The sequence below is a fragment of the Typopeltis vanoorti genome, chromosome 11 (genome assembly GCF_054136105.1).
Source record: "Typopeltis vanoorti isolate ZY-2024b chromosome 11, IOZ_Tvanoo_1.0, whole genome shotgun sequence".
In the NCBI taxonomy this organism is placed as follows: Eukaryota; Metazoa; Arthropoda; class Arachnida; order Uropygi; family Thelyphonidae; genus Typopeltis; species Typopeltis vanoorti.
Genome location: NC_143559.1, coordinates 118,675,974 through 118,703,885, shown reverse-complemented (window position 1 = coordinate 118,703,885; position 27,912 = coordinate 118,675,974). Strand labels below are relative to the sequence as shown.

At 36.0% G+C, this 27,912-nt stretch overlaps 1 protein-coding gene across 2 annotated transcripts in view; it reads left to right on the top strand.

The window, feature by feature from the left end:
• Polr3I (RNA polymerase III subunit I) overlaps positions 1–16,592 on the top strand; it is a 76,967-nt gene extending 60,375 nt beyond the window's left edge. For both annotated transcript variants that reach the window (XM_090400311.1, XM_090400312.1), the window contains 2 exons: positions 8,184–8,241; positions 16,383–16,592. In XM_090400311.1, the coding sequence (XP_090256437.1) occupies positions 8,184–8,241; positions 16,383–16,520 (196 nt within the window). In that variant the 3' untranslated portion in view covers positions 16,521–16,592. The remainder of the gene's footprint in view (positions 1–8,183; positions 8,242–16,382) is intronic.
• The last annotated feature ends 11,320 nt before the right edge of the window (positions 16,593–27,912 follow it).

Genomic DNA, 27,912 nt, shown 5'->3' with positions numbered 1-27,912 from the left:
ACGAGTCTGCAAGATTCTCTGATTAAATTGAATAGCTGCTGTAATAGATATGGTATGAAGGCCAGCAATAAAAAGACAAAGACAATGAAAATAGGCAGAATCATTGAAAATGTCAACTGTGTTGTGAATGGAGAACCTGTGGAACAAGTAAAACATTTCATCTACTTAGGCACGATTTTTACTGAAGACGGTAAATTAAATATAGAAATAGACAACAGAATCAGCAAAGCTGTTATGGTGGGAAGTAAATTGAATAAATTCATATGGAATAAGAGAGAAATTAGTCGGAACACTAAATTAGCAGTATACATGACAGTGTTCAACCAGTTTTAACTTATGGATCTGAGAGCTGGGTCAGAAGTAAAACACATGACCAAAGACTAGAGACCGCAGATATGAGAGTCCTGAGAAAGATTATAGGCATGAACAGATGGTATCAATGGCAATATCATATTAAAAACGAGGATATTAGGAAAGAACTTGACATTGTCAGCATCCAGGAAAATCTCAGGTGGTATGGTCACTTAAACAGAATGGGCAAAGAAAGATTAGCAAAAGCAAGTGTTCTCTGCCAGGTTGGCAAAAAACGGCCCATTGGAAGACCAAGATGTAGGTGGTTTGATACGGTACAAAGTGCCTTAGACGATAGAAATATAAAATCTGATAATGTTGGAGTCTTGACAAGTAACAGACTGATTTGGAGGAAAATTTATAGATAGGAAGTTAGTAATGATGTAATTTTTTTCATGTAGTACTATCATATGCTGTACACCCCTTACATGGCAGGAATTTGATGATGATGATGTAATGTCAGTTGATTCATCAAGCGACAAACCAAATGCTACACAATCTTTTATATCATTTTCTAATTTTGATAATAAATCCACGTTTATTTCTGAAATTCGACGTTCAATTGTATGTCGTGAGGTAGGAATGTCGGTAATTAACTTTAAAAGTTTTGAATTATTAGGGTCCAGTGACTCAATTGTATCAAGAATGTTTTGCTTAATAAATTCTCCTTGGGTATAAGACCGTTTTGCACGTACGATGTTCCATGATATTTTAAAACTAGTCTCTATTACAGTTTTAGATTCTTTAGTAATTTTTGTCACGAAGTTAATTTGGTTATTAAACTGAAGATTTCAATGTTTTAAGCTTTTTAATTCGTGTTTCAGATTTTTCTGGATATTAAGACGAAAACTTGCGATGCAATTTTTCATAATGATGTTTTAAATTCCCTACTTTGAAATTGCTCACTGTTGAACTACAGATGAGGCAAAAAGCTTTATCATTTTTCTCAATAATAAAAAGTCTTCTTCTTTAAAATTTCTATGTTCGTCGATATACTTCTGCTTCTGTTTATTTTCAAGAGTCATGCTGCAAAATATTCTATACTAAAATTTTAAAAATAAAATATTAATATTTAAATCATTTGGAATTTAAATTATTACCTTTTTATTAATATAAGAAGTATGAAATTCAGTAATGTATCTTTTTAAATTTTCTGACAAGGTAATATAAATATAACTACATTGCCGAACAGCATATGAACAGCAAATTTCATCAAGCCACTCAAAAACATTGACCAATCGAGCAGCAAAATACAGCTTATTAGGGATGGTAAACAAACATCGATGATTTTTAGAGAAAAACTTCGATTTTTTTTTTTCCTTTTTTTTTGGCTTTGCCTCGAGTTTTTTAAATTATCATCATTCAGAAAAACTTTATTAGGTGATTTCCCGACGTTTGCTTGAAAATTAAGAAAAATTGTAAATATTTTTTATTTGTTAGTTGAGCTGCAATAAAACTTAAGAAGAGCCACATGCGGCTCGCGAGCTGCAGTTTGGCCACCGTGGGTATAGATCATACTACATCTGGACTACTGTACATAGATCTGTCACCTGCATTTCAAGGGAATGAAGAAATTTTAGCATGGATACAAAGGATATCAAAGATATTAGGGTTTCAAAATATCAGGTATAAGATTATTTTACTTAATTGGTTACAAAATAAATTATACTTATATAATTTATATATATTAATTATGCTTTTAAATAAAGCATAATTTACTTTGTAACCAAGTAAAAAAAAAAACTACAACTATCTCTTATCCGAAATATGGTAGGCCTTTGATTTACAATGGTTGAACATTATCCAATCTAACATGATCAGGGCTAAAAATATTCCTCTCTCAAAAGTGGAGGTTGAAGTTTGCTGTTTGACTTGTAAAATGTGAAATGTGCACAGGCATTGAGAGGAAAATGCAACTAGAAAGCATGTATTTAGTTCTGTAATTTCAATCTCCATGCTGAGCAAAGGAAGATGCCAAGACCCTTTGGATTACATGACTGATCAACACTTAAGAGTGACATTTTTGAAGTTTGATGTCTTTACAAAAAATGTCATCACCAAAAAATTTTTGTAGTTCTTTCATAGTCGCAGGAAAATACTATTCTGTACTGCCACTACCCACTACTAGTGAAAGTCACTGCACACCACTACTGGGCAGACTAAGCATTGTGTGTCAGATTACTATGTTGCATTTCGCAGTGGCTCTTTACTTAATATTTGTGATTATAATTATGTGATATTTCTGTCAAACTTCAGAATGAAGAAAATAATGATATGACAAGAAATGGTGAGGTTGTACCAGAGAACTGTGAGGGCGAGAATGTAGAAAGTGTGAATGATGGTATTTATACAGAGCAAATTAATGGTTTAACAGGAAATAAAAAAGATGAGAGATGCAATGAGTGAGATCGTGTTGTTCAGCGGAGCGATACAAATAACAAAGCGGCAGCTAGAGCGTATGAACAAAAGTCTACTGAGTGTACCAACCAATAATAAAAAGTATGATAGGAAAAATGTGAACGTAAACAAAATGAAGGAGAGAGTACTGTATGGAGATTTGTTAGTACGAGGTGTGTTAGTAGAGGATTTGACAAAATCATACCAACCTGGTACGACCATCATGGATGTAACTGAGTCTATTAGAGAGCAAAAGGAAAGGGTGAAAGAAATTATTGTTGTGGCAGGTACAAATGATTTGAAAGGAGATAAAATGGAAATGATAGTGGACCTGAATGAATTTTTTGAGGTAGCAAAAGAAAAGAGTGAGAGAGTTAGGATGATTAATCTTTTTCCGTGGTATGACAGTGAAGTGTTTAAAAGGAGGGCCATAATTGCAAATAACTTTATGCATGGGTTATGTATGACGAGTGGTGTGGAATTTGTGGACGTGTGGAGTGAGTTCGATGGGCGAAAGGATTTATATAAGATGGATGGCTTGCATTTGAATGGATTTGGTGTAAGGAGACTTTAAAAAGTGTTGTTGAATGAAGTGGATGTGCAGAATCAGGTAAACTAGATTTATTAAGGGGGCGGTAGATATGCAGACCTTAGGGAGGCAGTTGAGTGTATGAATGAGAATAATATGCCCGAGCGAATAAGGACAACGAATCAGAATGGGATAGTTAGTATAAGGCATCAAGGTAGGGATGGGGCTAATGGGGGTCTAAAATTCATGTACGGTAATGCTAGGAGTATTAGGAACAAGAAGGAAGAATTTTTGGCCATGATTGGCACTTCCAGACCACAGGTTATTGGCATTAGTGAAACATGGCTGACTGTAGATGATATAGCTAGTGGGATTGAATGTGATGGGTATAGTGTGTTCAGCAATGACAGGGAAAATAAAATGGGGGGTGGAGTATTGTTGATGATAGCTGATGAGCTGCAGCCAAGGAGAATAGAAGTTGAATTGCAGGATAGAGAAAAGAACACATTTGAGGCCATTTGGTGTGAGATTGTGGCTAGCAGAACAAAATATACAATTGGGTACTGCTATGGACCAGGTGATGGAAAAGATGGTGGAGATAGTATGCACAAGCAAATAGAAGAAATGAGTGGAAGGAGGGTAATTATTATGGGAGATTTCAACTATGGTCGCATTGATTGGAGTGAAGAGAGGACACACAGGAGGAAGGAATTGGATTTTATGTGGTTATTAAGGGATAACTATCTGCGACAGCATGTAATGGAAAATACTAGGGATCAGAGAGTGCTTGGCCTAGTAATTGCATCTGAGGATTTCGCTGTAACAAATATGACCACATTGCCACCAATTGGTGAGAGTGATCATAGGTCTTGACTTGGGAGGTGGCTAAAGGTGTGTAATTTACAATTACGACAGGGTACATGTGGAATTATCGGGCTGGTAAGTATGACAAGCTTAGGAGTTTGATTGGTTCAGTGCCATGGGTTAAATAGTAGGGGTTAAATGGATGAATAACACCATTAAGCTTGAGCTGCAAAAAAAGAAACAACTATGGAGGAAATTTAAGGAGAAAGGTGACCGGTAGACACATGAACGGTATAAAACGCAGGTCAGAAGGGTAACGAGTGTGGTAAGAAAAAGCAAAAAAGGATTACGAAAGAACATTGGCCATGCAGGCTAAAGAGAATCATAAACAGTTTTTTGCGACATGTTGCAAGTAAAAAAAAAATGTATATCGCAGAATGATTTTAAAGAATGCCGATGGAAGGGAGGTAACTGAATCAGTTGATATAGTTGAGTTACTGAGTGAGCACTTTGCAAGAATATATCATCCAGGTGGTGACATTGCAGAAATGAATGAACCAATAGATTATACGGGAATTGTGGTGAATGAAGTGAGTAGTCTAATGCATAACCTCAATGTTAATACATCTGTGGGATTGGATGGTATACCAGCTCGTGTCATACGTGAAGCAGCTAAAGAATTGTCAGTACCCTTGACCATTTTGTTTAATTTGAGTCTCAGGTCTGGGTGAGTCCCAAGGAGGTGGAAAGAGGGGAAAATAGTTGCACTGCATAAAGGAGGTTCCAAGACTGCTGTTGTAAATTACCGACCGATTAGCATATCAGGAATCCTTGTCAAGGTCTTGGAAAAATTAGTCAAGAAAAGAATACAGGATTGGATAGATGAAAATGGGATATTGTATGGGGACAACATGGTTTTGTGAAGGGTAGATCATGCCTCAGTAACTCGCTCATGTTTTATAACACAGTGATGGCTGAACTGGATAAGGGTAATGGGTTTATAGTGATTCTACTGGACCTTGCAAAGGCCTTTGACAGGATACCATATGGAACTCTAATTAGTAAACTGGAGCAGTTCGGGATGGATATAGGGTTGGTGAGATGGATAGGAGAGTGGTTGATGGAGAGATACCAGAGAGTGGTTTATTCAGGAGTTGAGTCCAAAAGACGGCTTGACTAGTGGTGTGCTGCAGGGCTCTGTTCTTGGACCACCACTACTTTTATATTTGTTCATCAGTGATATAGGAAAGTATCTGAGAGGAAGTGTTCACTTGTTTGCTGATGATGCAAAGTTGGGTAGTTCAATTGTGAGTGCACAGGATGTCAAAATTTTACAGGATGATTTGGATAGTTTAGAGGACTGGGCCAGGGAAATTGGATGTCAATTTAATGTGGCAAGGTGTAAGGTTATGCATTTTGGGGTGAAAAGAATAGCAGCAGTATATCACATTGGTGGAACCCTACTCCAGGAGATTGATGAGGCCAGAGATTTAGGAGTGTTGGTGGATAGGGAATTGAAGTTTAGGGGCACATTGCAAAAGTGGCTAAATCAGCTCATCAAATCACTTGGCTTCTGAAAAATACTTTAACAAGCAGAGACAAACAAGTTATTTTTCCTCTGTATCGAGCCTTGATAAGACCCCATCTAGACTACTGTGCCCAGATATGGGTGCCAGGGTTTCTTCTTGATGGGGAGGAGGTGCAGAGGATCCAGAGATGAGTGACCAAGATGATAGCAGGTCTGTGGAATGAACCTTACAAGAACAGGTTGAAGATTTGTGGGTTGCAAAAATTGGTCGATAGGCAGAAAAGGGGTGATATGATTGAGACATTCAAATTACTGAAGGGTTTTTATAAGATTAATCCATTAGATATTTTTGAGAATAGGACTGGTGGTGGGAGGACTAGGGCCATTCTAGTATACTAGGGGCCATACATGGAAGCTGGGCAAGAATGTGGTTAGCAGGGGTGTTAGAGCTAGTTTTTTACTTGGAGAGTGGTGAATGAGTGGAATACGCTGCCAGAGTCTGTTGTGAGTGCTACGACCATGAATGAGTTCAAGGCGAGGTATGATGTGTGAATGTTGAATAGTTGTTCTTGACATGATGTTAGGGCCTCCCTCAATGAGTCTGTCTACTCCTTAAAGTTGCACGGAATAATAATAATAATTGCGAGTTTGTTATGCAAACTTCAATACTATCTATTTATCTAGACTACATTATCGAGGTTTAGTCTGAACTTTTACATTGTGTTTTTTTTTTTTAAATAAAACCAGAACTGTTTCTGATCGTAAGAGCAAAAGTGCAATTGCCAGTGAAAATGTTGCTAAAAGGCCACATAAATCTGTAGCATTGGGAGAAAAAATAGAAGTTATTAATGTCTTACTGTTTGTAGGGAACTACTTTTCACCTTTCCGCTGTAAAAATAATCAAAAATGCTGATAAAATTAAAAAGACAATGAAAGAAAACTCATAAATTATAAATAAATCAGCCGACACCTTTTATTTCCCTATTGGAAGTAAGCAAGGCTTTTTTAAAACCCTATCTAACTATTTTAGGAGACTGACTGGACAGTTCAATCTCCACCAGTAGTCTTGAAGAGACTGGCAAATAAATTACTATCTCTTGGTAATTAACAGGATATGTTCTTGTCGATGACACTTCTCTCCTTTAAAATTCAATGTTTTACTTGGCAGAATGTTATAAAAGAGCCCAGTTTCATCAACATTGAAAATATTTTTTGGTTCATAGTCCTGAATAATAGTCTTTAGTTCATGTTTCCACTGATTTACAGTTTCCCCTGCAACACTATTACTTTTTCCACACACTTGATTATACACAATATTGTGACAAGTCTTGAAACGATCCATCCATCCATTTGATGCAGTAAAACCATTAATCCCCAAACTCGCAACAAATTCAAGGGCTTTTGCTCAGAGTATGATACCTTTGACTGGAATATCCGACGCTCTCGTAGAAACAAATCACTCCGCCACAAGTTTATCCAATTCGTATGTTGATGTCCGGGTATATTTTCGTTTTTTTGACATATAATTGTCAAAAAATTATCAATGCTTGACCTGTTTTTTACTATCGTGTTCAAAGTGGACAAGGAGAGTCAAAGATCTTTTGCTAATTGCACACGTGTTCCGGCATGCCAATCTACACGTCGCAGAAATGCCATATTTTCTTCTACCGAAATACGTTTTCTGTCTTTTTTTTTCTCTATGTTACTAACATGGATCATCCACCACCTCAACTTGAAAGCAACTATCACACGTTAAATTACATAGCAGAAATTTTGCAATATACCACATGCTTCTGAATTGCAACTACGAACATCAACCCTGCAAGATGGTGAAGTGATATTTCACGAACTGTGGTTTATTCACTGATATCTAATATTCATGAGTAACAACTGTTACTTGGTAGAAACGTGAATGTGATTTCACAATTTGTGTATGATCCTTGTTCACAATTTCAATACAGCACTGTGAATGTGAAATCACATCACAACACGTTACGGGTGTCACGAGCTACTGACAGTTTAAAATTACTGATATGAAAACTTCACGGTATCAATTCATACTGTGATTGAAAAATCATGGTATCGCTCATCACTACATCACTGCTGCAAGTGTGCAAGTCACCATGATGGCAGAAACGAAACTACAGCCGAAAGCAACTCCATCTGGGAATAGAAATGTGCAGATTTCAATGAGAGGAAATCGATTTGAAAATCAGTGTTGCCATCCTAGAAAAAACTGTAAATGACGGAAAATAACGTCCACATCAAGTTGTTAATGGTAGGAAAACAATATATCATAAGAATAGGCCTTAAGACGGGACCAACAGAAAATGACGTAAATGGAAGGAAAATGTAAATTGCGGGAACTTAAAAACAAGGTTTTACTGTATATACACAGATGGATGTTTATATGCACACACACACACATACATATATATATATATGTATATGCATTGACAAATTATGAAGTGGCTGATGAATGTGTTGAAATTTCTTTACACATAAATGTTACATTGTTTTCAATATTCTTTATTAATTATTGATTTAATAATTTTTAATTTTTTTACCTTTCAGGGTAGAAAAATTGCAGTTGCTGAACCAAAGGCCAACCACCCTTGTGGAGATTCAGTTGGTAATTTGATATTTACTTTCCATTTAACAATTAGATTTATCATAATCAAATTCCTGATATGGATATGATAGTACTACATGAAAAATTACATCATTACTAACTTCCTATCTACAATTTTCCTCCAAATCAGTCTGTTACCTGTCAAGACCCCAACATTATTAGATTTTGTATTTCTATCTTCCAAGGCACTTTTTACTCTATCAATTCACCTATATCTTGGTCTTCCTCTGGGTCTTTTTCCTGCCAACTGTAGAGAACACTTGTTTTGCTAATCTTTCCTCTCCCATTCTGTTTAAGTGACCACCTGAGATTAGCTCTGCTAGCACATTCCTAGATGCAGACAATGTCAAGTTCTTTCCTAATATCCTCGTTTTTAATATATTATTGCCATTGTTGCCATCTGTTCATGCCTCTGATCCTTCTCAGGACACTCATATCTGTGGTCTCTAGTTTATGGTCAAGTGTTTTACTTCTGAACCAGTTCTCACATCCATAAGTTAAAATTGGCTTGAATACTGTCTTGTATTCAGCTAATCTAATGTTTTGGCTAATTTCTCTCTTATTCCATATAACATTTATTCATTTGACTTCCTAACACACCAGTCTTATTGATTCTGATGTCTATTTCCATATTTAATTTACCATTATCACTAAAAATCATGCCTAATAGCTGAAATGTTTCACTTGTTCTATAAGTTCTCCATTCTCAATGCAGTTGATATTTTCAATGCTTCTGCCTATCTTCATTGTCTTCGTGTTGTTATTGCTGATCTTCATACCATATCTATTAACTGTTATTCAATTTAGTCAGAGAATCTTGCACACTTGTAGCAGATTTATTTAGAAGTATAACATCATCCACATAAAGCAAAGAGCTGAGATTAACATCTCCAATTTTGATGTCAGGTTTAATACCACTTTCCTTCATAATGTGATCCATATAAATAATGAATAACAGAGGGGATAATGTACATCCTTGTCTGACACCAAATTTAACTTTAAACCATCTTCCTGTACTTCCTTCAATTCTAACTGCTGACTTACAACTCAAATTAAGACTTAAATATTGCTTGATATAATGCCCCATTGACACCATAGCTGGCCTAGTTGGCCGAGTGGTTAGCGTGTCCGCTCTCCAGCCAAGAGGGTTTGAACCCTGCCATGGGCATGGATGTTTGTGATTGTCCTACAAACTTTGAGTGGAAAGGGAATATGCGACCCTACTACTTATTCTAGCAGAAGACATCATTGCCAAAACCACGTGAGGTATGGGTGAATATGGGTTCTACGGATGTCAAATGTGATTTTTTTTTTTTTTTTTTTTTTTTTTTTTACCCACAAGGGGGTGTACTCTGGTGTTTCAGATAGCTTCTCTCTTGGCACTTTGTAATATGCCTTTTCCAGATCTACAAAATTTAAATTCAGATCTTTGTTATATTCCGTTGATTTCTCAACTATCTGTCATAAAGTAAAAATCTGATCCTGACAGCCTCTATTTGACCTGAATCCAGCTTGTTCTTCACCAAGCTTCTCTTCCACAATTCTTCTCAACCATTTCTCAAGTATACTTGAGAAATGGTTGAGAAGAATTGGGGGGTTGCCGCTAGAGGGATTCGTAATGTTCGTTGAGAGCTCCTGATAAGGTAAGTGTTATTTTAAGTTATCATTGACAAATTTACTTGAATATTACATAGTTTTGTTTGCTTTGCGTATCTTAGTGTGTCTTTTTGGTGTTTTTGTTGTTCCAATTATTAATTTGATAAAGTACGATAGAAGTGAGTATGGCCCCCATAAGAAGGAAAAATGGCAGCTAGTAATAATGGTTCACCATCTTTATTCAATAACTGTAATATAAAGGAGATTATTCAGTGCACTATCTGCGAAATGTACGCCTCGCGGAGTGCAGTTGGAGTATGGTTAGATGATAATAAAGGAGTGAATGTGTGTAGAAAATGTAAGGAAAATGAGGAATTAAAGTGTATTTCATGTCATGAGTGTGATATTTTTGTCAAACTTCAGAATGAAGAAAATAGTGATATGACAAGAAATGGCGAGGTTGTACCTGAGAACTGTGAGGGCGTGAATGTAGAAAGTGTGAATGATGGTATTAATACAGAGCAAATTATTGGTTTAACAGAAAATAAAAAAGATGAGATAGATGCTATGAGTGAGATTGCGTTGTTGAGCGGAGCGATACAAAGAGCAAAGCAGCAGCTAGAGGGTATGAACAAAAGTCCACTGAGTGTACCAGCCAACAATAAAAAGTATGATAGGAAAAATAAGAGTATGAGTGTGAACTTAAACAAAATGAAGGAGAGAGTGCTGTATGGAGATTTGTTTGTACGAGGTGTGTTAGTAGAGGATTTGACAAAATCATACCAACCTGGTGTGACCATCATGGATGTAACTGAGTCTGTTAGAGAGCAAAAGGAAAGGGTGAAAGAAATTATTGTTGTGGCAGGTACAAATGACTTGAAAGGAGATAAAATGGAAATGATAGAGGACCTGAATGAATTTTTTGAGGTAGCAAAAGAAAAGAGTGAGAGAGTTAGGATGATTAATCTTTTTCCATGGTATGACAGTGAAGTGTTTAAAAGGAGGGCCATAATTGCAAATGACTTTATGCGTGGGTTATGTATGACGAGTGGTGTGGAATTTGTGGATGTGTGGAGTGAGTTCGATGGGCGAAAGGATCTATATAAGATGGATGGTTTGCATTTGAATGGATGTGGTGTAAGGAAACTAGAAAATGTGTTGTTGAATGAAGTGGATGTGCAGAATCAGGTAAACTAGATTTATTAAGGGAGGGGGGGGTTAGATATGCAGACCATAGGGAGGCAGTTGAGTGTATGAATGAGAATAAAATGCCCGAGCGAATAAGGACAATAAATCAAAATGGGATAGTTAGTATAAAGCATCAAGGTAGGGATGGGGTTAATGGGGGTCTGAAATTCATGTACGCTAATGCTAGGAGTATTAGGAACAAGAAGGAAGAATTTTTGGTGATAGGTGAAGAAAGATGGTAATCGCCGAACTGGATAAGGGTAATGGGTTTACAGTGATTCTACTGGACCTTGCAAAGGCCTTTGACAGGATACCATATGGAACTCTAATTAGTAAACTGGAGCAGATGGGGATGAATATAGGGTTGGTGAGATGGATAGGAGGGTGGTTGATTGAGAGATACCAGAGAGTGGTTTATTCAGGAGTTGAGTCCAAAAGACAGCTTGCGACTAGTGGTGTGCTGCAGCGCTCTGTTCTTGGACCACTACTTTTCAATTTGTTCATCAATGATATAGGAAAGAATCTGAGAGGAAGTGTTCATGTGTTTACTGATGATGCAAAGTTGGGTAGTTCAATTGTGAGTGCACAGGATGTCAAAATTTTACAGGATGATTTGGATAGTTTAGAGGACTGGGCTAGGGAAAATGGATGTCAATTTAATGTGGCAAAGTGTAAGGTTATGCATTTTGGGATGAAAAGAATAGCAGCAGTATATCACATTGGTGGAACAGTACTCCAGGAGATTGATGAGGCCAGGGATTTGGGAGTGTTGGTGGATAGGGAATTGAAGTTTATGGAGGCACATTGCAAAATTAGCTAATCAGCTCATCAAATCACTTGGCTTCTGAAAAATACATTAACAAGCAGAGACAAACAAGTTATTGTTCCTCTATATCGAGCTTTGATAAGACCCCATCTAGACTACTGTGCCCAGATATGTGTGCCAGGGTTTCTTCTTGATGGGGAGGAGGTGCAGAGGATCCAGAGATGAATGACAAAGTTGATAGCAGGTTTGTGGAATTAACCTTATGAGAATAGGTTGAAGATTTGTTGGTTGCAGAGATTGGACAATAGGCAAAGGAGGGGGTGATATGATTGAGACATTCAAATTACTGAAGGGTTTCTATAAGATTAATCCAGAAGATATTTTTGAGAATAGAACTGGTGGTAGGAGGACCATACATGGAAGCTGGGCAAGAATGTGGTTAGCAGGGGTGTTAGAGCTAGGTGTTTTACTTGGAGAGTGGTGAATGAGTGGAATAAGCTGCCAGAGTCTGTTGTGGGTGCTGTGACCGTGAATGAATTCAAGGCGAGGTATGATAGATGCTGTGTGAATACCGAATAGTTGTTCTTGACATGATGTTAGGGCTCCCTTGATGAGTCTGTAGACTCCTTGGAGTTGCCTGTAATAATAATAATAATAATACTTGCATATATCTTACCAGGAACACTTAGTAGAGAAATACCTTGGTAATCTCCCATTCAGTTTTATTTCCCTTATTATATATGGGGTACTATGAGAGCTCTACTCCAATCATCTGGAATTCGTCCCTCTGTCCAGGCCTTTTGAGCTATGCAGTGCAGCCACTATAAGACTTTTATACCTTTGTACTTGAGCAGTTTTGGTCGAATATCAACTACTCCTGCTACCTTTCCACATTTCAGGCTTTTGATGGCTTTTTCTACTTGAAGTATGGATATGTATTCCTGTCTGCATGCCTGGTCAGTGTTTTTTACCACTGTGCTGTCATCACTGCTTGTTTCATTTAGCAATTTTTTGAAGTAATTACTCCATACTTCAAAGATATTTTTTTCTCCTGTTTTCATGTCACCTTTATCATCTCTAATTCCTTTTACAGCACTCTTTCCTTCATTTCTGAGCTTCTTCAACAACCTCCAGAATATCTTGCCACTTCTTTTATTTTCTATATTATTACCAGAGTCCTCTCATGACTTTTATTTAGCTAGTTTTACATAGCTTTCTTACATTGGTCTCTGTATTCTCTAAGAGTACAAGCTGACTTATTTGATAGGATATTTTGATATGCTTTCTTCTTTTCCTTCACTGCCTCTTTAACTTCCTGTGTCCACCTAGGAGTTCTGATTTTTCTATCCTTGCAGACAACCTCACTACATGCCCCTCTATCTGAAACAATCAGTGTTTTCGTTTGAATCTCAAAGGTTTGGTTCCTGTTCTCAAACTCTTTCATTTTTTCTTGAATAATATTTGTGTATTTTAGTCTGCAATTCACATATGAGAGCTGCTCAACTTTTATTCGCTTTAAAACTTTCTTACATGTTTTTCTTTTCAATATGAAATTCAATTTTATCCTGCTCAAGACTAACTTGTGATTACTTCCAATTTCAAATCCTTCGTACACTCTGGTGTCCTGCACCAAGGAAAAAATCTCACTATCAACAATTACAAAATCAATGAGACTTTTCTTATTCCTTGCCTTTTCTCTCCATGCGAATTTGTGCACATTTTTATGTTGGAACATTGTGTTAATAATAACCAGTCCATGTCCTGAGCAGAAATCCAACAGGTATTTGCCATTATTATTAGCTTTGCTCTTTTCTCCAAATTTTCCCAAAACATTTTTGTATATCTCACAATCATTTCCTACTCTGCTATTTAGATCCACAACAAGGACCAACTTTTCCTTTTTCATTGTGTCAGTTGCTTTCTCTAAAGCCTCTGACTTTAGAGAATGTCCTCCACTTCTACCTTAGTAGAACCTTCTTTGGGACCATATGCACAAATAAGTCTCATTGTCTAGTTCCCCATTCTTATATTTGTCCACATCACTCTACTTGAGACTGCCTACCATTCAAGAAGATTAGCCTTGTATTTAGTGTTGAATACTATGGCTACTCCTTTTCCTTGATTGACATTGTCTGAATATAACATTTTGTATTTATTGCTCAGGAAGATTCACCAGTTTTGGCCTTTTTTGTTTCAGTCACCCCTATTATGTCAATCTGGTACTTATCCAGTTCCTCAGTTAGCTCCATTTCTTTGCCATTCAGGCTTCTTATGTTGATAGTACTGATCTCGAAGCTCTGGTGATGTTGACTTGTGGTAGGTTTTAGGATTTGTTCCAGTAGCTGACTTTTTGCTGTTCGCCCTGGTGAAAACAACGGGGACCTTGTTTAACCGGGCAACGTCTCAGCTGGCATGAAATTCTGTCATGTTTTGTACCATTTTTTATTTTGGTTTAAGCCAATAAGAGTAGAATTTGGTTGGCTAAAACCCAAATTGCCAGCCCATCCTCGTTCATTCAATATCCAGGTAGATACCAAACAAGGTGTACCGTGAGAAGGTGAGGATTGGACAGTAGATCAGATGCCCTGGTCGGTTCTCCTCATTCCTTTAAAAGCTATGTGGTGGTCTCCTCCTAGTTATATAGCTTTGACCCTTAAGCATCACCAATTAGATTTATCTGAAACTATTAAATCACTTGAATTTTTATAACATATTGAAAATAACTGTTTATTTTGGTGTGTTTTTCTATGTACATTGTGTAAAGTTTAGTTTGCTGACATTTCTCCAACACGTAAGTTAGATATTATTTTCATTATTATGCATAAATAAGCTGCCATTTATCAGGGGCAAATATTCCAGGTGTGTTGTATACACCCATGGAATAGCAATATCACCAATATTATACTTTTGCATTTATTTCTATTAAAGACTCCTCTAATTGTTTCCTGGTTTCAGGTGATTCCTAAAATTAAACACATATATTAATACTTCATGAAGAGGACACTTTTTGATGCATAATCATTGCATCACCTCTGCATTAATAGCCCAGGTGTGCATCACAAATACTGACACCTCCGAGCCCTTTAAACAGATAGATGGCACAGTGTGTCAAATTCTTAAATGTTTCAATGTTTTTAAACTTCTCAGAAGGTGAGCTAGGGTGTGCACTGAGACAACATCACCTAGAAGTTGTTATTGGCTGTGATTGGTTATTGTGTGAAGCCATCCAATTGAACCTTGTCATTTGTCATGAGTTACTGTTTTTGTTTTCTGAGTTTCATCTGTTTTACATGGGTGAGGTGTGAACTAACATGTTTATGACACCAATATAGACAAGTTTTTAATATATATATATATATATTTATAATTTCTATAAATAATTTATAACTTTTTTGCCCATATTTATGATGGGAAACGGTGTTGACGATGTACTGAATGATGTGCAAGAGTTTCGCAGATTGTATGATTATAGACGACTGAGGTTGGACTTGTGCATAAGAAGTAAAATGAGTTATTTCAGCCTTTCTTTGGTTCAATCTGGAAAAATAATAATTTCCCAAGTGATTACTTTTTCCGATTTCTGTGCGTATTATATGGCTGTATTTAAAAGTCGTATCAAAATTCAAATTATCCGTGTCTCACTCTAGTATTTGCCAATGATAATCTAATCTTGCCAAGAAGCATAAACCCTTTGTGCTTCTCGCATAAACGGCATGTGTGAAGCATAGCTATTGTTCATTTGACCTTTATGCTTTCCATATTTAAAATTATATTAATTGATAAAGTACTCAAAGTTATCCTACAATTAATATCATTTGACAAATTAAGATGAATGCTGATGTGCTATGCACTCTTAAAACTTTCATACATCAATAAAAATGCAATCATAATCAAATTGATGTGAAATTTGTAGTGCCAGTTTCATAAGCTACATGACAGCACACCCAATCTAAATGGGCATGTGATGCCATTGATGTGTGTGTGTGTGTATGTGTGTGTGTGTGTGTGTGTGTGTGTGTGTGTGTGTGTGTGTGTGTGTGTGTGTGTGTGTACATATATATTTATATACATACATATATTTATACAGGCTTGGAAAATTTTGTGCTGGCTCATCATTCAGAATATTTCATTAATCAGGCATCATCCTAGGTGCAGTTGTACAATTGCCTTATATATTAGTCTTGTGTTCACTCTCAGACCTGGTCACTTTATAAGCAACTTTAAGAAAGTTTTTTTAATTGTTGTTTGGTAAACAACAATTAAAAAAGATATGTCCACGTAGATCTGTGAAATCTTGAATGCATGCATTAAATTAATTGTTAGAAATTGTAATGACAGACAGACAGAAAGAGAGACTTAACTTAATAGGGGTAATCCCAGAAACCCTTTTTATGCAACTCCTACCCATGACAGGTAAATTGTATTATTATAATACATTGGTACTTGTAGATCGTATTGCTAATAGATACACTGCAATTCACTTTCATAGAATTGCAACATTAATATTTTTGTAGTTCTGTTTTATTTTTGTGATTGTGGTGCATTGTGCATAAACTTTATAAACAATTAATTAATGAAATGTTTGTTTTAGTTAATTGAAGAAAGTGAAGAACGATTGTCAGAAGAACAGATGCAAGAAATCCTAGAAGTTGTAGCAGCTACTTTGCCTGGAGGAGAGAGTGAAGAAAATACTATGGAAGCTGAGGATGAAGAAGATGAAGAGACTTGAAAATTATTTAACAGATATCTATTTAAACTACTTGTAAATAATCTTGTAAAAATATACCGATTATATCGACCACTCTCTTGACTGAGTCTGTTCATTGCATTTCATCACATCATTATATCAAAACGGTAAATAAAAGATGTTTGTCAATTTTTTAAACTAGACTAAAGAAATAAAGTTTCTAGTTAAGTTCATGAAGAGTTAGCTGAAATGGGATTTTCCCAGTCACCTACATACTACCAATAAAGGGGTTTCTGAAATATTACGTAAAGCAGATTTACAATAAAATATTTTCAAGAGATTTTTTTTTCATATCCCAAATTATATTTTTATATCATGATAATAAAATACAGTAGGTACTCACTATGGCAAATCCCTAGAAAATCAGGGATGTGTTTGTTATTGCCAAGATTTGTTATAGTGAATTTATGCGGAAAATATACTGAATTCCTTAAATATAAAGAGCCAATTGCTTCATTTCGGCGATATAAACATTATTTAAATTAAGGGGATATTAAATCCCACATTGTTTTAAAACCGAATTAAAAACTCAAAGATTGGAATCAGAGAGTTTCATACCGAATATAGTATAATAAACTATAAAGGTATCGGCGACTACTAGTGTGAGCATATGCACATAGTCCTAGTATGTAGTACAAACTCGGGCAGCTCGTAGCAAATGTGGCAAAATTTAAAACAATGTGGGATTTAATATCCCCTTAATTTAAATAATGTTTATATCGCCGAAATGAAGCCGATTGGCTCTTTATATTTAAGTAACTTAATGGGTGCACCTTTTTGACAATTCGTATAGCAGAGTATATAAGTTCTTTTTGCTATACCCTTTGGTATTAATTTGGTCTAGCTACTCACTGGTGAAGCCTCAATAAAGGCTGAAACCAGTCTGGGTAGTGATCTCCCACCATAATGTAATAACAGCATACATTTCCTAGGAAATGTGTTTTTACATTATGGAAAATACGAAGAATAGCGATCAGAACTTTGCCACCTTTGCTACGAGCTGCCTGAGTTTGTACTACGTACTAGGACTATGTGCATTTGCTCACGCTAGTAGTCGCCGATACTTTTATAGTTTATTATACTATATTCAGCATGAAACTCTCTGATTCCAAACTTTGAGTTTCTAATTTGGTTTTAAAACAATGTGGGATTTAATATCCCCTTAATTTAAATACTGAACTCCTCCCCCTCATTCCCATGAAACAGCAAGAAAGAGAACCAAAGAAATGATGTGGAAATAAAACAAAAGAAATCATGAAAAATACATTCAAGACAGAACATAAAGGATTGGTAGGAGCCACACATAAAGCACATAAAATGAAAAAATACAAATGCAAATAATAATGGAAGACGTGAGAAAGAAGAGTAGGAAATTATAAAAATGAAAATACAGAAATAATGTTTACATTTCAAAATGTTATGTTAGCTTAAATTAATGTCACTTATCTGAAACCTTCATAAACTAAATATGTGCAGTCTGTACCATAAATCAAAATAACCTTCAGCATTCATCATCATCATCATCATCATCATCAAATTCCTGCCATGTACCCTCAAGGGGTGTACAGGATATGACAGTACTAGATGAAAAAACTACATCATTACTAACTTCCTATCTACAATTTTCCTCCAAATCAGTCTGTTACTTGTCAAGACTCCAACATTATCAGATCTTATATTTCTATCGTCTAAGGCACTTTGTACTGTATCAATCCACCTATATCTTGGTCTTCCTCTGGGTCGTTTTCCTGCCAACCTGGCAGAGAACACTTGTTTTGCTAATCTTTCCTCTCCCATTCTATTTAAGTGACCATACCATCTGAGATTAGCTCTGCTAACGCATTCCTGGATGCTGACAATGTCAAGTTCTTTCCTAATATCCTCGTTTTTAATATGATATTGCCATTGATGCCATCTATTCACGCCTCTAATCTTTCTCAGGACTCTCATATCTGCAGTCTCTAGTCTTTGGTCAAGTGTTTTACTTCTGACCCAGCTCTCAGATCCATAAGTTAAAATTGGTTTGAACACTGTCTTGTATACAGCTAATTTAGTGTTCCGACTAATTTCTTTCTTATTCCATATGAATTTATTCAATTGACTTCCCACGATACCAGCTTTGCTGATTCTGTTGTCTATTTCTATATTTAGTTTACCATCTTCAGTAAAAATTGTGCCTAAGTAGCTGAAATGTTTTACTTGTTCCACAGGTTCTCCATTCACAACACAGTTGACATTTTCAATGATTCTGCCTATTTTCATTGTCTTTGTCTTTTTATTGCTGACCTTCATACCATATCTATTACAACAGCTATTCAATTTAGTCAGAGAATCTTGCAGATTTGTAGCGGATTTATTTAGAAGTATAACATCATCCGCATAAAGCAAAGAGCTGACATTAACATCTCCAATTTTGATATCAGGTTTAATACCACATTCCTTCATAATGTGATCCATATAGATAATGAATAACAGAGGGGATAATGTACATCCTTGTCTCACACCAGATTTAACATTAAACCATCTTCCTGTACTTCCTTCAATTCTAACTGCTGACTCACAACTCAAATAAAGACTAAGTATTGCTTGATATAATGCCCCATTGACACCATATAACTGCAGCGTATTGAATAGCTTCTCTCTTGGCACCTTGTCATATGCCTTTTCCAAATCGACAAAACTTAAATACAGATCTTTGTTATATTCCCATGCTTTCTCGACTATTTGTCGTAAAGTGAAGATCTGATCCTGACAGCCTCTATTTGGCCTGAATCCAGCTTGTTCTTCACCAAGCTTTTCTTCCACAATTCTTCTCAACCGTTTCTCAAGTATACTTGCATAGATCTTGCCAGGAACACTCAGTAGGGAAATACCTCTGTAATTCTCACATTCAGTTTTATTTCCCTTTTTATATATGGGTACTATGAGAGCTCTACTCCAATCATCGGGAATTCGTCCCTCTGTCCAGGCTTTCTGAACTATGCAGTGCAGCCACTGTAAGACTCTTATACCACCATACTTCAGCATTTCTGGTCGAATATCATCTACTCCTGCTGCCTTTCCACATTTCAAGCCTTTGACGGCTTTTTCTACTTCAAGTATGGATATGTATTCCTGACTGCATGCCTGGTCAGTGTTTTTTATCACTGTGCTGTCATCACTGCTTGTTTCATTTAGCAGTTTTTCAAAGTAATTACTCCATACTTCAAGGATATCTTTTTCTCCTGTTTTCATTTCACCTTTATCATCTCTAATTCCTTTTACAGCACTCTTTCCTCCATTCCTAAGCTTCTTCAACAACCTCCAGAATATTTTGCCACCTTCTTGATATTTATTTTCTATATTCTTGCCAAAGTCCTCCCATGACTTTTGTTTAGCTAGTTTTACACACTGTTTAGCTTTCTTACATTTGTCTCTGTATTCTGTAAGAGTAAAAGCTGACTTATTTGCCAGGAACTTTTGATATGCTTTCTTCTTTTCCTTCACTGCCTCTTTAACTTCCTGTGTCCACCAGGGAGTTCTGATTTTTTTATCCTTGCACACAACCTCACCACATGCCTCTCTGGCAGAATCAATCAATGTTTCCTTCAGAGTTTGCCACTGAATCTCCAAGGTTTGATTCCTGTTCTCAAACTCTTTCATTTTCTTTTCAATAATATTTCTGTATTTTAGTCTACAGTTCACATCTGAGAGCTGCTCAACTTTTATTCGCTTTAAAACTTTCTTACATGTTATTCTTTTCAATATGAAATTCAATTTTATCCTGCTCAAGACTAAATAGTGATCACTTCCAATTTCAAATCCTCTGTACACTCTGGTGTCCTGCACCAGGGAGAAAACATCACTATCAACAATAACATAGTCAATGAGACTTTTCTTATTCCTAGCCTCTTCTCTCCATGTGAATTTGTGCACATTTTTATGTTGGAACATGGTGTTAGTAATAACCAGTCCATGTCCTGAGCAGAAATCCAACAGATATTTGCCATTATTATTAGCTTTGCTCTTTTCTCCAAATTTTCCCAAAATATTTTTGTATATCTCACAATCATTTCCTACTCTACTATTTAGATCCCCAACAAGGACCAACTTTTCCTTTTTCATTGTGTCAGTTGCTTTTTCTAAAGCCTCAAAAAATTCCTCCACTTCTACCTTAGTAGAACCTTCTGTGGGACCATAGGCACAAATAAGTCTCATTGTCCAGTTCCCCATTCTCATATTTGCCCACATTACTCTACTTGAGACTGACTGCCATTCAAGAAGATTAGCCTCGTATTTTGTGTTGAATACTATGGCTACTCCTTCTTTTCCTTGATTGTCATTGCCTGAATATAACATTTTGTATTTATTGCTCAGAAAGATCTCACCAGTTTTGGTCTTTTTTGTTTCAGTCACCCCTATTATGTCAATCTGGTACTTATCTAATTCCTCAGCTAGCTCCATTTCTTTGCCATTCAGGCTTCTTACGTTGATAGTACCGATCTTTAACTCTGGTGATGTTGAGTTGGGGTTTGTTTTCAGATTTGTTCCAGTAGCTGACTTTTCGCTGTTTGCCCTGGTTCCCTGGCGAAAACAACGGGGGCCTTGTTTAACCGGGCGACGCCCCAGCCGGCATGAAATTTTGTCATGTTGTACCATCATTTTTTATTTTGGTTTAACCAATAAGAATACAATTTGGTCGGCTAAATCCCAAATTGCCAGCCCATCCTCGTTCGTTCAGTATCAAAGTAGATACCCAACAGGGTGCACCACGAGAAGGTGAGGATTGGACATTAGGTCAGAAGCCCTGGTCGGTTCTCCGCATTCCTTTAAAGGCTATGTGGAGGTCTCCTCTCAGTTATACAGCTTTGACCCTTCAGCATTCAGTCAACTTTAAAGAAGAAAGGGACACAGGTGATGAACATTAGTCAGCATTCTAATTGGATGGAGACCCAGTGATGTTCATTTGATATAAATTGATTTTTTTTTTCTTAGAACTGTAAATTAAAGAACTATCTCTTTTATGTCTGAAATATATGTTATCTACAAGGTAAGAAACTCTAAATATCTGATTCAGAATTTAAGTTTTTGACCTAAATTGTTGATTTTAATAGTACCCTCCGCACATGCAGAGTCCGTCAAAAAATATATGCACACGTTGACAAGAGTTAGCAGTGCAAGCATACAGCACATTTTTAAAGCAGCTAAATGGAAAGTTTGCATCCTAAGATTATTACATGCAATGAATGAAGACGATCCTGATCGAAGAATGCAGTATTGGGAGTGGTATCAATACATGATAGATGAGGAGTTTGTGAGGAAGATGGTTTGGTGTGATGAAGCACAATTTAAGCTTAATGGAATAGTGAATCAGTATAATTGTGTTTACTGGGGTCAAGAAAATCCAGGCATGCATGTGGACAAGGCAGTCAATTTACCAGGGCTTAATGTGTGGTGTGGATAGTCATCTAGGGGTTTAATAAGACCATTCTTCTTTGAAGGTACTGTTACTGGTCAAGTGTATCTAGACATGCTATGCACATCTATTTTACCTGCCATTCATGCACTTTTATGGGAATGATCAATTTCTCTTCCAACAAGATGGTGCACTACCACCGAGACGTGAGAGTTTACAGGGACAATGAATAGGACGAAGAGGTGCAGTTGAGGTCCCCACGTTCCCTATGGGGGACTAAAGGATGTAGTGTATCGTAGAAAACCAGCTACACTGGTTGCCCTTTGGAAAGAAATTGAAACAGCATGCGCAGCAATCTCACTGGACACGTTGGCCAACATTGCCCAAACAGTTGCTTGCTAATGATAACCACTTGGAGCACCTTGTGTAATTGTAGAAGTCAAAGATAAGTTGTATTCATCCCTTGATTGTATAAATTTAGTATTACAATTTTTATACAGGTTTATCTTTTGCTGAAGTGTATACATTTTTTTGATGGACTCTATATTTAGTTCATTATGAGGATTTCAGATAAGTAAAATATGTGCAGAGTGTACTATTAAAATCAGCAATTTAGGTCAAAATGAAATGTTATACAGTAATTGAAGTTAACATTTCAAAAAATAAACATTATTTCTAGATTTTCATTTTCATAATTGCAAACTATTCTAGTTTTTTCTTCTCTTCCATTATTATACATTTCTGCATTTTCATGTTATCTTGTGCTTTGTGTATGGTTCCTGTTAATCCTTCATGTTTTGTTGTCAGTGTATGATTTCTTTCGTTTTATTTTCCATGATTTTCCTTTGTGTTCAGATCTGTCATCATTGTGCAATTTCCTGCACTGAGCTTAAAATGGCATTGGTTCTAGGGGACTTAGGCCAGGACTTTTCCATAAGTTCATTTTGCACATCATTTTGTTATAGTTTGCACCTAATATTTGGTATTTTATAATAACATATGTTTCGCTTTCATAAAAACCAAGAGAACATGAAAGTTCTAGGTGAACCGAAAAAAAATTATCATCATTAACAACAACCATGGTCCAATGCCCGCAGGTGTCTGATACCATCTTGATATGGTCCTTCCATTGCATTCTATTTTGTGCAAGATGACTCTGTTTGGTCTTCCTTTTTTGTTCTTTCCTTCAATCATCCCAAACAGCAGTATTTTTATTTTCCTCTCATTGTTCATTCTACATATATGGCCAAAGAGACATTGTTTCCTTTTGATTATTTTCTTGATCAGGTTTTCTTTTGGTGGTATTCATCTGTAGATTTCATTGTTCACTTTCTGAATCCAGCTTATTCTCAAGATCTTTCTATAGCACTTCCTCTCAAATGCTAATATCCTCCGTTCAGATTCTCTCAGGAGTACCCAGGCCTCACATCCATAGAGCATGCTGCTGAAGATACAGGTTTCTGCAATGTGCAGTTTAGTTTGCATCTTTATAGCTCGGCTCTTCCATATTTTGTCCATGGCTTTTAGAATAGTTGTTGCTCTGGCTATTCTAATTTTTATCTTTTTTGGGGGTCCAAGTCATGCGTTATCCAAGATATGTGAAGTGTTCCACATTTTCCAGTTGAAATCTGTCTATGGTAACTCTGTTCAGTAACTCCTGTTGTCTGAATATCATTGTTTTAGTTTTTTCAAAGTTGACATTTAGTCCATATCTTTTTCCTTATGTGTATGGTGTTTGCAATGTCTGTTCCAGCCTTGCTGCATCTTCAATCAGAACGATGTCATCTGCAAAGCAGAGGTAGTTTATTCTCATGCCATTTATTGAAATGCCTCCACCTTCTTCTTTAATCTTATCTAGTATTCTTCCCAGATGTGTGATGAAGATGATTGGTGATATTGGGTCTCCTTGTCTTGTGACTTGACTAGTGGCAAACCAATCTCCAGTCTCACCTGCAGTTCTGATTTTTTGCTTGTGCTTGGCTGTTTATATCTTTCAGCAGGTGGATCAATTCATTGTCCACACCATAGGATTCCAAGACAGCCCATGTTATATTTGTCAATATTATCAAATGCTTTTTGGAAGTCTACGAAACAGCAGCATATCTTAAAATTATATCAACTTATAATTTAAAAATAAACCAACAAGTTAGCAGCAGTAAGTCGAGAATTTTGCTTAACGAAAATGAAATATCAAGATGGTTTGGTGAAAATTGTTGACCAGAGATTAGTAATAATACATAAACTTAATCATTTATATATTGCTGCCATAGTATTCTGTATACCTGAGGGTACATATCAGGAAATTGATGAAAGAATTTAAACCTATAGCATATTAGCACCATAGGTGGAGTAAGAATTATCCTACTCTAGAGACAAAACAAATTTTTTCAGCTTACTGTACTTTAAGTTCCAGTAAATGTATGGAAGGTCTCACACTAGACCTAAAAATCATCTACCATTCAAATACTTTTGGAAACAGAAAATTTTGATATTATTATTATTTGACACATCCAGGGAGTCCAAAGACTCATTGAGGGAGAGTGTGGCAACAGCATCGAACTATTGGGCCCCTTCCAACTACTACCCGCGCTCAAACTTACTTAACTGAGCCATTAGTAGCAGAGGCTCTACCAATCGACCAACTTTTGCCGGCATATGTTATTATTTTACTCTTCAACAGAGACATTGGCCATAGATTAACAGAGAGCTTGAACTCAACTAATTGCCTAGACCATAGATTCCCAAAGTGGGCGTGCTGAAGCCTTCTAGGGGGCTATAGTAGGATCAGAAGCATTTGGGATTGTTCAGGCGGTCGGTGGCTCTTTATAGAAGAAATTAATAATATATATTTAAAAATTAATTATTTTCGTGATTTTGCGATTAGATAATCATTTAAAATTTAAATATTGCATTTTAATTCATCTTATGCCCGTCTTACACGATCAATTTTTTTTATCAGTTTTCTATTTCAATTATTTAATCATTTGAAAATTTACCATGTCAGATAAAAATAGATGTCAATGAGAAAATAGAGCATGTATATATGTGTGTATAATAGGTTATGTTTACAGTAGCAAATATTATTATTATTATTTGACACCTCCAGGGAGTCCAAGGACTCATCGAGGGAGGGTACCTGTTCTACAACTCCGTCTTCACCATTTAATCATCAACTGACCGCAACTACACCAACACCATTCTACTGCCGCCCACCACTGGTATTTCCACAGAAATCACAAACATCCATTCCCATGGCAGGATAACATTTTATGCATGAGTCTTGTTTTATCTCCCTTCAAACTACCTATTCGTTATATTTCATTTCAAAAAATATATAAAACCACTTTTCTAATTGATTTGTACAAAAATAAACCCAATTTCATATAATTTAATATTACGAGTAAAAATAATAATGGCAAGAAAGAAATAAAATCGTAAATTTTAGTTGCCTAGTTAGTACTAACTTATATTGCTAACTAGAGGGAAAAAACAAAGCAAATATTATTCGAAACTTATTATACTGTTTTCTGTGGTTATGTTTTGTAGGTTTGTTGTTTATATCTTGTGTAATTATTTTATTTATTAATTATTATTTATAATTATTCGGACAATGTCGTGGTCGGACGAACAAAATGAACTTGCGTGCAAAATAAAAAATTGAACGTGTCATACAGTATATTTTAACTTCTATTTTTTATATACTTAAAAAATTTATTCATTTTTTGCTATTGTAAAAATTGATTGTGCCATACAAGCTTTAGGCTATCCACACAGCAGACGAGTCTTAACTAGTCGGTCAACTATTGCGTAGTTAATTCACTCGATTTAGCATGTTTTGACAGGAATATGGGTGCTTGCAGTGACGTGACTTGTTCAAAGCACGAGTATGATGGTATCGCAAACAAGTCGATTCGGGCCAGATTTCAAATCTATAAATACCAGTGGTTTAGGAATAAGTTTCATTATTTTTTGTGTGCTTTCCCAACAATCGTCAGTTGTGTGATAGATAAGTGGAGTCATACAAAGTGTAAATTAAATCTTTTTTGTGAATATTTTTGCAAATTTTATTACTTCATTATGTCTGAATATAAGAAGAAATGTCGACAGTACAGTATTGAGTACTGTATTTGAAATATGGTTTTATTCAGTCTCCTACGAACCAATTATTACTCATGTGCTTGATTTGCCAAAAAGTGTTTTCAAATGAAGCAATGAAGCCTTCTAGACTACAAGAGCATTCGACTAAAATGCATGCTGACAAAAAGGATAAAGATTTGTCCTATTTTCAAGTACTAGAAGAAAAATATTTTAAATGTATCAAAACTTTTTACATCGTCCACTAAACAAGATAATGACGGATTACAAGCTTCTTATAATATTTCATTATTAATCGCAAAAGCGGGAAAACCACACACAATTGGTGAGGAATTGATCTTGCCGGCAGTAAAAGAAGTAATAAACACTGCTTCATAAGCCAGCATCAGATATCATCAGGAAAATTCCTTTGAGCAATAATTCAGTGCAAAGAAAAATCGATGAAATGGCTGAAGACGTTGAAATATCATTGTGCGATTATTTGAAGACATGCCAATTTTCCCTTCAACTCGATGAATCAACTCTCCCAAATAATGAACCACTACTCATACGTACGATTCATAAAAGAAGAAAAAGTTTGTCAAGAATTATTTGCTAAAAACTTGGAAGCGGATACAAAGGGAGAATCTATGTTTAATATCATGAATAAGTTTTTTCAAAAGAAAGACATTCCTATTCGTAATATTTTGTCTGCTGCCACTGATGGTGCTCCAGCAATGACAGGGTGCCACAAGGGTTTCATAGCGCATTTGAAACAAGCAGTACCAAATGTACTCGCTATACATTGTGTTCTTCATCGTCAACATTTGGTTGCGAAAAATTTAAGTGAACGCCTGCACACGTCGCTCCATTACGTTATTAGAGTAGTCAACAAGATTAGAAGCAATTCATTGAGTGACAGATTGTTTAGCCAACTTTGTAGTGAAAGCGATGAAGATTTCAATCGTTTGCTGCTTCACACAGAAGTTCGCTGGCTTTCCAAAGGTATTTGTCTGAATCGATTTTACAATTTGTTTGATTCAGTACTAGAGTTCCTAGAAAACAGACGACGGATTGCGGGCCAACCTGATTACATCCAAAAATGAGATCGCTTATTTGACAGACCTCTGTAAAATATTTAATGAAGTCAATCTACAACTACAAGGTGATGAATTGAATTGAATTAAAACAAAAGTTATTGCCGCTTTTGTAGGGAAACTTCTGTTCAAGCGGAATATGGGCTGAGGGGAATATCGCCACTTTTCAAATTTATCAGCAGTGTCTCAAAAAGGAAGATTTACTTACATACTGCCAACACTTGGAGGTTCTCCATGCTGATTTCAATGAGTGATTCAAGGATATTCTAAACATGAATATACCAAATTGGGTTCTAGATTCATCTCACATGTAAGCACAGCAGGATCATCAAATTTAGAAGTGGACCTCAAAGAACTCACAACAAATGAAGAACTAAAAATAAAATTCAAAACTGGATACCAAGAGTTCTGGCTTCAAAAATCAATACCGACACTGTACCCTGGATTATGGGAAATAGTGCAGAAATTTTTAATTGCATTTCCATCTTCTTATTTGGCTGAGCGTGGGTTTAGTGCTGTAGTGAATTTACTATATAAGAAAAGGAACCGATTGCATATAACTGAGCGTGGCGATTTACGACTGTTTTTAATGAAAGTTGAACCCGATATTAACAAACTTTTAAAAATGCACCAGGCTCATCTTTCACATTAATTTATTTTTTCTTTGTGTTCGAAATAAACCATCTAATACATTTGATGGTGTTTTAATTATTACAATAAGATTCTTACTAATGCAATGCAATCTCTTAATTGTATTCCACATTTTCATGTTTAAACCATTGTATGAAACTGTGCATAATGTTATTCG